General features: G+C 44.8%; 1 protein-coding gene across 1 annotated transcript in view; it reads right to left on the bottom strand.

The window, feature by feature from the left end:
* Positions 1–12962, bottom strand: part of LOC128446449 (A disintegrin and metalloproteinase with thrombospondin motifs 2) — a 109758-nt gene that overhangs the window by 55524 nt on the left and 41272 nt on the right. The window contains exon 3 of the mRNA XM_053429493.1: positions 4826–5000. Within this exon, the coding sequence (XP_053285468.1) occupies positions 4826–5000 (175 nt within the window). The remainder of the gene's footprint in view (positions 1–4825; positions 5001–12962) is intronic.

The following is a 12962-nucleotide window of genomic DNA, read 5'->3' as shown; positions in this document are numbered from 1 at the left end:
ACCTCAGCTGAATAAAACTGTGATTTCCCTTCCAAGTTGTCCACATTCACTTCCAGCTATTGGTGGTAAAGGTCCAAAGGACTAAGTTCTGAGGATGTTCTTGGCACAATCCCTTAAATAGGCCTTGGGTGACGTCAGAGGAATGTCACCTTCCGAGTGTTTTCAGGAGGCTATTTGGGATTCCAACAAGAGTCACGCTGTACTGCAAAGTGTCGGCTGGGACCCCCCCCCCCCCCCCCCCATCCCCTTGTTACACTCTGAGGATGGGGCAATTTATGAGTTGTTTACGTGTGTTTGCTCACATCTCTAAGTGCTTAAACACGAGACTCCTCTTAAAACCTTGCACCGTTTTGACTGTCCTCGTGTCACACGGACAGAGGCCGGTGGGAACAAGACGGAAAAGTGCGGATCGAGAGAGGGAGAGAGCGAGAGAGAGAGAGAGAAAGAGAGAGAGAGAGGGTTCTCGAGGGAGGCCCCTTCATTTTCCGGGATGCGAGAGGCAGACATAAAGCTGCAGTGACGAGCACCGCCGGCCTCTGTCTGACCCTCTCCCACTTCCTCTCAGCCCAGTCTGATGCTGACGCGTCACAGTGTCGGCGCCGTGTGATGCGGCTACAGCAGCAACGACACAACACTGACCTAACGACTTCACCACTGCCCGGGACAATAAAGCACGACCGAACAAAACATTCGACAACAGCACAGGGCAGCAGCGCCTCGGGGGGGGGGGGGGGACAGATCCGGGGTTTTGTGCAGACGCATCAGGTCCCGTGTAGCTGCCTCAGTCCTCCGCCCAGTGGCAGCCCACCACCTAATTGCGATCTCTTCGCCCCAGAGGCTGCAGGGAGCCTCTCTGACACGACAACAATGCAGCTGAAATGTCAATGAAAACAAGTCGGACTGCAAAGGACTATATTTTTGTATCATAAATCCATAACTGACTGTGTACGACAGCTCAGAACCGAGCAGACGGATACCAGGGAACCAAAACATGGCGTGAAGCAGCCAATAGGGCGGCTTCTTTAGTGCAGAGAAGAGAAATGTATGAAGAAAAAAAAAGATGATGCTGAAAACTGGTGACATTTAAGCCCAATATTAATATGAGATTTGAATAAAGGTAGCAGACTAGGTGAGGGGGATTATGGGAAAAAAGCCCTCTGGTAGTCCATCTGTCTGGGCATGTCTCAGTACCCTGGACACACAGCGCCGCACTAGCACACAAACGCATGCTGGTGTGCACGCAGCTGGAGCAACACACCCACACAGACAGTCCAGTCTCCCAGGACAAAACACGAAACTCCACCTTCACCGTCCAGCCTCAGAAAATAAAAGAAACACACACACACACACACACACACACACACACACATCTGCAGCTGGCGGAGAGCGAGAGGAGAGTTTAGCTCGGTGAAGCTGGACAGAGACGAGACGGGGAAGGAAATAAAATTAGCAGAACAAAGGGAACATTGATCAATTCCAGAGATAAAAGAAGGAGATAAAATAAAATTGTAAGAGTGGAAGTGAAGACAGATTGAAGGATGGTTCTCCGGCCGCCGAGCGAAAAATGAATGGAAATCCTTCGTTTTCCATCGCCGCAGCGATTAATTGACAAATGTGCCACATTAATAATAAAGCTTGCTCTCTCCACTTAGGACATTGATTCACACCTCCTCAGCTTACGGTGTGAGAAGCCGATCAATCTTGCTCCGTCTTCATCTCTCTTTCTCTCCTTCTTGAGCTCCTCTATTACCTTGCTAAATATAACTTCCTCCCCTCTGTCTTTAGCCAGGAAATGAGTCCAACATTCAATAACTGGCTGTGGATTGAGCCCGCTCGTGCAAAAGGAGATCTCCAGAAATGATTGATTGATTTCTAATTAATTCACCATTTCCCTGATTGATCTACGGCTGGGGAGTGATTGTCAGGGCAAGAAGAAAATAAGAGAAGGGGACAGAATATGATTTGGTTCGAGTGGAGGATGGAGGGAGGAGAAAAGCTTCAGAAGAAGAAGGGGACGAGTGTAAAGGCAGGTGGATCTATACTTTGCCTCCTAAGTGTCCATGAGCTTGTAATATCACAGTGGTAATGATGTAACAACTGGAAGGTAAAACCGTATGTTTACATAACGCTGTGGTCGAGAATAACCGAGACCAAGGGACAAAAGGAGAAAAGAGAGAAGAGAAAGAAAAAGAGAGATCCACATGAAATGCTGCAGGGAGCATGTCTGTCCGTCTGTCCGTCTGTCTGTCTGTCTGTCTGTGTAGCCTTGAAAATCCCAGCACTCGAATCCAGACAACCACAGAACTCATGCCCACGCCGTACGCACAAACACACACAAACACTGTGGCCGCTCCTATCCTACGCTATTGATCTGCACCCCACTCTTCATTAGAAAGAAGGATTCAAAGGCAACAAGGAGCAGTGAGATGTATTGTGTGTGTGTGTGTGTGTGTGTGTGTGTGTGTGTGTGTTTGTGTGTGTGTGTGTGAGTGTGTATGTGTGTGTGTGTGTGTCTGCATGTCTGTGTGCATTCAGCATGGGTGTGTGTGTGTGTTCACAATTATAATGATCAAGGGAGTTGTGTAAGCTGAATGTGGTTACATCCTATATGTGTCTGAGTTTCCGTATAGTTTTTTTTCCTTCCCAGGGTGTGTGTGTGTGTGTGTGTGTGTGTGTGTGTGTGCGTGTGTATGGATGTACTGCCAGGTATCAGTAACAGTGGGAGCAGATCTGTGTTACTCTAATGCAGTCTGTCCTCACTGGGTGTTCCTATGGAAACTCTCTCTCTCTCTCTCTCTCTCTCTCTCCCTGTATATTATTAGACATTCTTAAATCAACTGCTCAGAATAGGAGGACACATCTCATCTATTGAAAGACGCTTGTTATGAAGCAGTCGAAAGCACCTGCAAAACACGGGAGACTCCGTTCTTTGAGAATATTTCGACTGAGAGGGATAGATTGAGATTCCGACTCCGGCCGAGGTCACGAGTGATTGACTCTCGGGCCTCGGATCAGTCACAGCGATCGCTTCTACAGACACAAGCCTGAGGCGCGCATCGCAGAAGTACTGAAAATACCATTTACCATCAATTTTTTCTTTTCTTATTGTTAACAATGTACAATCTGCTCTTCTGTCTCATAGGGTGTCGATTGGATGGGACGTGTCTCACAGTGTATTATAACACTGCTCCTCTACATCCTCTCTGTTCATGTGCATTAGATGTTCCACTCAGACTTTAGATTAATAAAAGATATGAACATGTGTTTCTGTTTTTTTTTTCTTTTTTACAAGTTTGTGTTACTGTAGGGAGTTGCTGAAACAGAGTAGAACCACAAAGGGCCCTGGAAATGTACGATTAAAAAGACAATTTCTCTGCTTAGGATTAGTGGTTTGAGTTAAAAATCAATAACAAATACATCTAGATTGCAAACTTCAAATTTGTGTTACTTCAGCTAAAAGACAAAGTAAAACAAAACCATGTGCGATAAATTCGTTTGATTAATATGATTCAAGTGCAACCCCTCATCTCGTCCTCTGAGGAAATGTTTCATTATCAGTTTCATAACTATTCACAGCCAGATTTTGTTTTTCTAATTTCATTCTGAATAAATAAGCCTCCGACCGTAACACAAATGAAAACAAACGCGGAGATGAATTGTCGGGATGAAAATATGATTTTGCTTTTGTGATGACGTTCGCATCTCGAGTATTAAAGCCTCTTTGAATACAAATTCTTCCCTCTAATCCGAGCGGATACAGGCTTCGTCAGGCACTAAACAATCGCTTCCTCTAAAATAATGTTCCCTCTTGTGGTTTGTTTGTTCATTTATTTCATCTGTGGAGGGAACGATTGAGGCAGGCGCGCTGAGAAAAAGCAAAGACTCGGGCGATGGCTGTTAATTGTTAAAGCAGTGGATGAATCTAAAAGAGGAGGGTGTTACCAATCCTCACTAGAAAATTAGTGCAGTGACAGGAGGATGTGTCTGAGTGCGTGTGGGTGTAATCTGTTTGACAGCGGGCTGCGCTCACACTGTGCCTCACACTGTTTTCATACAATAGTGAGATGTGATTATATAATCAGGTGTGTATGAGGGAACAATGCTTTAAAAACCTCTTAAGAGGCGGGTGAGATTCGCCTAAAACGCCTGTCTGAGGAATACCCAAAGTAAATTGAAAGCTGTTCTTGAACCATTTGGAGTACATGCATGATCTTGGTCTCTTTTGAAAGTAAACATTCTGAACTTTCCCCCGCAACAGTCAGAATCACTCTAAGTGCTACTGGCATTGAGTAATAGCAGTTAGCACACATTTAAGTAGAAGGTTTTTTTATTTCCGCCTGAATATTTTTATTAAACAGATGCCTGCAGATGACTCTAGCTCGGACTTATGAGCTGGAAAACACAATGGGACCCTAGCATGAAGCCTTGACTAGACAAAGTTCAAATTTGATAACAATACCACAGAAATGGAATATTTGACCGATTTTTTCCTAAGCGCATGTCTAGGTGTTTTCCTTGAGGTGATCGGATCTTGAAATGGTTTACATCAGTGGAATCAGAATAATCTTAGCTAGCAAACGATATGTTGCATTAGTACCTAGCTGTACGACGCAGTTCTGTAAATAACAATGTCTGACGCTGATCAGTAAAACAGCTGATCATTTTGGAGACCTGCGCGGAATTTACAGGAGATAAAAATGAAGCTGGCAAAATGTCAAAATCTGCAAGACAATCTTTGACCCAACGAGAAATCTTTCACTTTCTCGTTGGTTCATCAGGAACTCTAGGTTGAAATGAAGTGTGCCTGTGCGAGCCGCAGACTGACCTCTGGCATGGAAGTCTGCCGCCTCGCCGCCAATGGGCGCCTTCTTCACAGCCGAGGAGCGATAGACGATGTGCGTCCTTCCTTCTCCTCCCTTCGCCTCCTCTTCGATGACTCCATCGCCCTTCTCCACCGGCTCGATAAAAAACTCCTCTTGCTCCGTCCTGATCATTCCGGCCTGAAAGAGAGCGGAGACAATTAATTGGATGACACAACAAAGCGAGTAGGTGACTACGTATCGTAACACCCAGCTGCTGCGCCTCCCTTGTTTTCCCCTCACTCCCTAATTTGAGGAAAGAAACATCCCATTGCTTGACTCCATTGCGGTGCTAGGTTTTTGGTGGGGGGGGGGCAGTGATCCCTCTTGGGCACCCGAGGAAGGCAAGAGTGACATCTGACATCACAAATGGCCGACACAAGAGCAGGAGATGAGACTGTCCCACTCCCATCCTGAACTAACACATTCTGTCAGGTAATTCCCCAAGTCCACCTTGCACTCACACACACACATAAACACAAACGCACACACACACACACACAAACTCAGCCATGCACAACCGCAAACTCACAGGAAGGAGAGAGGAGGAAGCCTGAAAGAGTTGGAGCGGAGTAAAGGAGCGTGCATACAGAACACGCACAAGAAAAGGGAGTTGCGTGCACACACACAGGGAAAACAGGCTCTGGGAAAATTGCCCGTCACTCTCCCTTATTCGATCTGTCTGTTTAAGACAACCGGTAATTACCAAGGCAACGCGCTGCTGTAGGTGGAAGCCATGGGGGAGAACACACAGAGAGGCTTTGGAGAGGACGAGCGCGAAAGAAAGAGAGGGATGAATGAAGAAGAGAGAAAACATCGATATGATCAGTGACTCGTCCGGGTCTCCCTCTGCTCTGACAGGAGATGGAAGAGGGAAGGGATGATGAGCAGGCTGAAGAGACGAGAGTCAGCTGATGATAAAAATACAAATATATAGTCTATGTTACAAAAGAATGTGTGATGAAAACCCCTTTGCACAGGGTTGTCCGGGAAGAAAAAACGCGTTTCAAACTGGTACTTTGAATATCTTAAGGGTGTAAAACCCTCGAAGAAAAACGTCATACTCAAACTGAAACAAACAAACTAAATCCAACACTTAGTTTGTTGGATTGCATGTCTGTACACTTAGGAAGTGTAACACATCCACCAAGTTGACAACACCAAGATATGTGCAACAAAAACAAGTAAATAGACAGACACCATTATCAACAGCTGAAGACAATAAAGGATTCTGGGGTCTATTAGATTTCCAGTGTAAACTACAGATGTTCCAATGCCGTTGTTCTCTTCCCAGTACTTATTCTGATACCTGGACTTTGTATAATGGGTGATATGAGTACTGATCTGATACCAGTGTATTTAAAAAAAACACAATTATATAGTCGCTGCAGTATTAGAGACATTGCTGATGCTGGTGTCTGCATATCCTCTCTGCTGTAAACAACCTGCCTGGCACCAAACAGGTGGTGAATGTAGTGACACATTGGAACGCTTAAGAGCAGATTAAGTACTTAAGTTGTTGTGGCCAGAACCACATCTCTAAATGAATGATGTTGTTTGAACCATTGACACGTTTCTGCCCCCCCCCCCCCAAAAAAAAAAAACAATAAATAAATTCAGTGACTCCAGGTTTAAGGGCGAATGCTGGATGGATACAGACTCATCACAAATAATGACATTACACAATCATAATGTTAAAAGTACAAACAAAAAAGGTAAGAGCTAGATTGTCCTTCGCTTTTGAGTGTTGACAAACTTTTGTGTTTTATTTATCAGACTTTTGTTCCCTTACTGGTTCCTGTAGAGTCAAACTGGTGAAGGTATTTTTTAATTTGCTTGTCCCATCTGTTTTGCAGAGATTTCTAAGTGTGTTAAAAAATCTGTGCCGATTTGAAATGAAATCTAGTGGATTAAATGTGGTTTGCTGTAAGAAACAAAACGAGATACTTCCAACATGTAGCTCAGAATCCTGATGTGCCTTCAGCTATAAGGTTTGTTTTAATTTAAGCGGCCTGTCGGGCCTTGGCGGAGGAATGCTCCTCACTGAGTGCCATTGTAGTTACATAATGAAAAGGCACAGATATCAATACTTGATATCACTCATCATATCATTTGAGCTCTAAATAAAAGGGAGTTTTAGACCTTGCATGTTCCTTGAATGTCCCACTGAGGCTGATTTAACAGAAACTGCATATAAACTAAAGTGGCCACTGAAAAAATAAAAAGCTCCTCTCTACTCTTCTCGTCCTCTCCCTTTCTCCTTTCTCACACCCTCCTCCTCCTCCTCCTCCTCCTCTCTCTCCCTCTGTCAGTCTGAGGCTTTGGTCCCAGAAGGATGTGGACAAGCCGCTGACCTGCCCTCTCTCTCTCTCTCCTTCTCTCTCTCTCTCAGTCCACCTCTCCCTCTTCTCATCCCTCCATTTCCCGGAGCCGTGGTGCAGCATTCCGATCGCGGCTGATGGGTCTGCGATGGTGCATGCGTTCCCACCCCAGAATACCAAGCAGAGGAGAGAGGAGAGCTGTGTCAAAGAAAAAAGATGACATGCGGGACTGGGAGACGTGGTTGGATCGATCGGACCCAGTGCGCAGGGGGCAGAGGGCTGCAGAGAGGGGAAGGTGTGAGCGAGCCGAGGAACTGGACACGTCCTCTGGAGAAAAAAACCTGATGTGAATTAAGCATCAAAGCTTCTTCACACATTTCCATAGTGAGAGGCATCGTCGTCAGCCTTTCTAAAGGAGAGGCAGCCGGGGCCTGTAGTGGAGGAGATGACCAAACACCATGTCCAGAGCACTGAGAGAAATTCAGACTCATCACAGCAAAGTGGCATCTGTTATGATTTGGGTTATACAGAGACACTTAGGGCTGAGGGCCAATAGTAAGGAGCTATCGATTAAGACCAACCACATTGTTGGAAGATTCAGACACTTATGTACATAAGTTAAGTGGTAGGAAATAACAAAAAAATGAACTTTAAATCTATTTTTTTAGGTCAAAAAGGGTCGAGGCCCAACAATCTTCTTAAATTAGATCCAGCTCACATACTTAAAATGTAGTTTTTGCATTATGCTGCAAGGCCTCTACAAAAAAACTAACCCTGTATGGTTGTTAATGTCTGGGAACTTGGTGGGTTTTGACGACTCGGAGAAAAGCTGTAAAATGTTGTAAATTGCTTCATCTGGGGAATTGAGAATAAAATTTAAGAGCAACAATTCAAAGAGTGTTGGAATCTATTCAAAAACCTACTATTTGTTTGTATGTGAAGAATATTCACGTTAAGTTATATCTTCTATAAATGGTCACACACTCGTGAAAGTATCTCATGATTTTCCGTTCACCAGCTACTAAAGAAATTCTTCAGTCTGTTTCAGAGAATGTTACTGGAAGCTCTTTTCTTATTACAGTGAAGTCATGTTGCTCATTGGGCTGATGAGCCTGACGATGTCTAACAAGGTTTGATGAGTTAAAACTGAGTGGATTAGACCTGCTGCCCTCGTGAGACATTTCAATCCGTCAGCTTCCTGCATCTGACTGTCTCGTTGTCACCTGCAGTGATTTGAACTTGTTTAATTGCACTGCATTGTCTCTTTATTTATTCCTGGACATATTGTGAACATGTGTATTTAAAAGTGATATTTAACTATTTTACATAGTATTATAAGAATATCATTTTTACATCACACAGGAAGTATCACTGCACATCTGGATGAAAAGGTCGAGGCTGAGTATTTTCTTTATACACACACACACACACAAACTAGTCCGGGACTCCACCCTTATATTCAGTCAAACTGCATCAAATTCCTTTTTATCATCAAGCTGCATGAATTATTCCCTGGGAAATCAGTGAAAATGTCAGAGACCCCAACGTTAAAGAAAGTGAAACACATTTGTCCGCATCTGTCTCAAGATTTTCTGGGGTCTTCCTCGGCCTACGTCCTTTCCTTACACCACGTTTCATAGAAATCTGTCCAGTAGTGTTTGTGTAATCGTACTGACAAATGAAACAAGTAGACATGTCTGATAACCTCCTCAGTGAGGAGACTAATCCACTGACCTTGTAGTGGGGAGTTTTAAATCTTCGTCTCTTTCTGCAGGACCTTGGCCCACTGAAAAGTAAAAGGACCATAAATTGCCTGGAGAGACTGGTCTATATTTTCTAAGAAGGAGTGAAACGCCTCCACTACTTACATGGCTAGAAATACTGTTTCAGGGATGATTGGAAACAAAACTCCATCATTAGGAATAATGAGAGAAATTACATTCAAGAAATGTATCATCAAGATTAAAGCAGGGGGAGAATAACCGCACATTCTGCACAGAGCAACCTGCACCAGTCACACATGCTCACAACTCAACGTATATAATTAGAGTGTCATTATTCTCATGGCCACTGCATAAACCACAACCCTCCCTTCAGAGACCCAGAGCCCATCTGCAGTCTCCAGATCTGGATCCTACACATCCAGTGTCCAGTTACAACACGGGGACCCTCGGTGTTTGCAGAGCTCTATTTGAAGACGTGAGCGGAGAGTAACACGAGTCCCGGGTAAGAGTCCTGTGGGGCACGTTGGAAGGTGGAGTAGGAAGAAAGGCGGAGCCGGAGTGGAGGAGCGGATGTTGTGGTGACGATCAAAGTCGCACCCGGTCGGGGCCGTTCAGCTCTGTCCAGTGCAGCCAGTCTCTGTGTGTGTGTGAGAGTGTGTGTTTGATCTGGTGTCACTATGTGTGTGTTTGATGTGATTCATAACCCTGCTACTGCTGCCTCACTTCACACACAGTGGCACACATGCACATCCACAGGCAGCCAGTCAGGGCAGACAAACACACACATCCCCGCACAAATACAGCTTTGATAGTGACTCACTCTCACTGTGTAACCCCTCCAATTCATTCACCCTTTGAGTCGCAAGGAAATCAGGCTTACACAATGGCAAAGCTGATTTGAAAAATCCGACACACTTCAGAGGGAGAGATTAAGAGGACACGTCACCGCGCGGATATAAGCACTGGTTTATTTAATCACATCAGCAGCAAATTGCACCTTTGTGGTTCCCTGCCAAGCTCGGGGGGGGGGGGGGGGAAGCCAAGTTTTTGTGTTTGGATTATGAATATTGGCTCCGGCAAAAAAAAAAAAAGTGGATTTATATGAAATTTATGAAGGTGGCTAGGAAGCAAAGCTATTTTAAACATTGAGGGAAGCTAAACATATAAGACATTTATGACCCTTGGCAAACCTTTCCTCTCTGCGGCTTCGCTCTCACAGGAGGACAAGAAGGTGGGGAGCAGCCGGAGCCGGACGATGGAGAGAACCGCAACCCCGGTCGAGTGTTAAGAAAGACTCATTAAGTGAATTAAATGATTTGTCCTGCGTCCTGAAGAGTGAGGCGAGTACCTGATCGAGGATATGCAAGGAGGGGGGGGCGACCGATGCAGCAAGCAAAACTGATCAAACGCAAACACAAGGAAGGAGGGAGGCCTCGTCATACTTAAACCTTCTCCCCCCCGCCCTACTGTCCTCTGTCAGCTGCACAAACACCGACACACACATACTCAGGCCCACAGACGATGACAGCTTGCGTGTGTGTCTGTGTGCGTGAGTAGAAGCCTGATGCCTGTGTGATCTTGGCCGTGCAGGACATAGTGATGCAGGCCCATCCCTGTCGCGCGGCTCAGCTCATTACGCAGAGTGCTCTCTAAAAATGGCCACTGGGAAAAGAACAATACACTGAGCACACACCTATATGACCTACAGTCATGCAGCTCTGTCCCAGTCACCCTCTGCTTTCTCCACCTCATTTGCAAATTGTTCATCTTTGACCTACATTTCTTTTTTTTATCGCAGCATGTCAGAGAATAAGCACATGAAAACACACACACACACACACACACACACACACACACACACACACACAATGGCTGGGTCGTTTCACATTTGAACTCTCATCTCAGGCCCTTAGGAAGACGCCGACCTATCCAGACCTGGACCTATAACCAATAAATCATTTAGAGTAGTCAAATCCTGACAGAGCGTTTCTATTTTAACCGGAGCAACTTCTCCAGGCCTCACGTCACTGGTTTAACAGCCCAGGAAACTCACAGACCAATTGCATACGTTGTAAATCATGTCATGTGATGCCACTCAGCCAATCTCATCTGTGAATTCCAATGAGCCAAGGCAGCGATAACTGAGACAAGTAAGGAAGAAAAAGCACCTTGCTCTAAAAAGAGAAGAATGGTGAAAAGAGAAAAAGGACAAACTGAGTTAAATCGAGCTCTTTATTTAATGTAAAAAAAATAGGCTTTCTGGTGTGTACTTTATCTTTCACTTAGTATTATTAAAGTAAATGAAATAATGTAATAAAGAGAATTTATCTATAATCCCCTCTGGTTCAATAAAAACTGATGCTATCAACGTTATGGTGATATATCTGAACCTCTCAGAATATGAATTGATTACAGCTGTTTTTGAAAGGATGGGGGGAGAGACAACATGGAACTGGGAAGACTATCTGTGAGCCCCCCCCCCCCCCCCCCCCCCCTCCAAATGTAAAAGTTCTCTCCAGTAAGATTGTCCATCTCATGAGTCCGGGCTCTTTCTGTCTATCTACTCTCCATCCTTGATGCCATATAATCTGTTTATCCATCACTTTCTGCTTTCCTCTTTCCATCTCTCATTCAACTTTTCTTACAAGTCCATGAGCACTCCATACTCAGTCGGGGTGAAGACAGGGTCAGGTGTTAGAAAAAAGAGGACAGACAAAAGGCGACAGAGCACAGCACATATTATTTAAACAGACAATTGGATGGCGGGCCTAAGAATAGCTGGAGTTAGACAAACCGGGTTAGCCTGACCACATGATGTGTGGAAATGTTGGTTCAGCGCGAGACGCTCGACACAGACAGAAATACAGTTGCTGACAGTCTGGCAGATAGACTGAGAGACACAGTGCCAGCCAGACAGGCAGTTGGTTTAAAGGAGGCTGCCTCAATATTCCGTTCTCGCTTTCTCTTTCTCTCTATCTCTCTCAATTCCTGTTGTTATTCATCAGGACAGAAGCTCCCTCCCTCTGTTTTCTGTCCAAACAGAGATTATGAATCAGCAGATTGAGGGAAGGGAAAAGCAGAGGAAATGGAGACAGAATGAGCAGAGGAGTTAAGGGCTGGAGAAATGTGTGATGACCAGCAGGGGAGAGGTGATACAAGAAAGGAAGCAGTAGGTTTTACAATTTTGTTTTAAAGTGAAATGAGAATTAAGATCATAAAGTTAGAGAAAAGAAAAATACACAAGGGTTGAATGAATTATATGGAGAAACGTTAAAAGCAAACAGAGGGGGTAAATATTTAGGAAAAGAGATGGTAATTTTCTCCATAATCGGCTCAACACTGGAATAAAACACAAAGTCTTCCTCCACCTCCTCCTCCATCACTGTTCCTCCCTCTGTCTCACTCCTCTCGCTCGCTCCTCTCAGCAGTCTGACAGCTTTACCCAGCCAAAAGGCTCTTGGCCGGCCCAACATGGAGGAAAGTGTGGGATATGCTTACAAGATCCACTCCACACTTGGTCTCCTCTCTTTTCTTTTTGCAGGGTGGCTCAGGTATTAGCAGAGGTTTGCTGGAAAGGCCCAGAGGCTCTACGATATAAAACTGATATACCTTTGATTAAACTATAGTCCAACCGCACACATCACGAGCTGCTCTTTCTGATCTTGTTTTACGTTCACATCATCACTCATGTCAAAGTGCCATTAGGGGAAGCTCAGAACTACAAACAGATGATGGGCCTTTGCACCAAAGGCAAAAAGACACAACTCAAGACAATCTCCTGACGTTCTCCTGATGAGCCTGTATGCGATAACGTCAGAATGAGAGGGTCTGGACTTCCTCCAGAGATTTTCCCATCAGCCCTCTCACAAAAAGGGAGAATGTCGAATGCAACAGATGCAAAACTGAACACATCAAAAAGAAAACAAATATCTCTGTAGAAAAATGGAGTGCCCTACACGTAGAAGACACAGACGAAGATGTCAAGAGAGTGTTACAACTACATCTCCGTCCTACCTGAGCAGTACGTTTGCTTATTGTCGTGGAGATCAGACTGATAA

The sequence above is a fragment of the Pleuronectes platessa genome, chromosome 8 (assembly GCF_947347685.1).
Source record: "Pleuronectes platessa chromosome 8, fPlePla1.1, whole genome shotgun sequence".
Taxonomy (NCBI): Eukaryota; Metazoa; Chordata; class Actinopteri; order Pleuronectiformes; family Pleuronectidae; genus Pleuronectes; species Pleuronectes platessa.
This window is presented reverse-complemented; position numbering and strand designations above follow the sequence as displayed.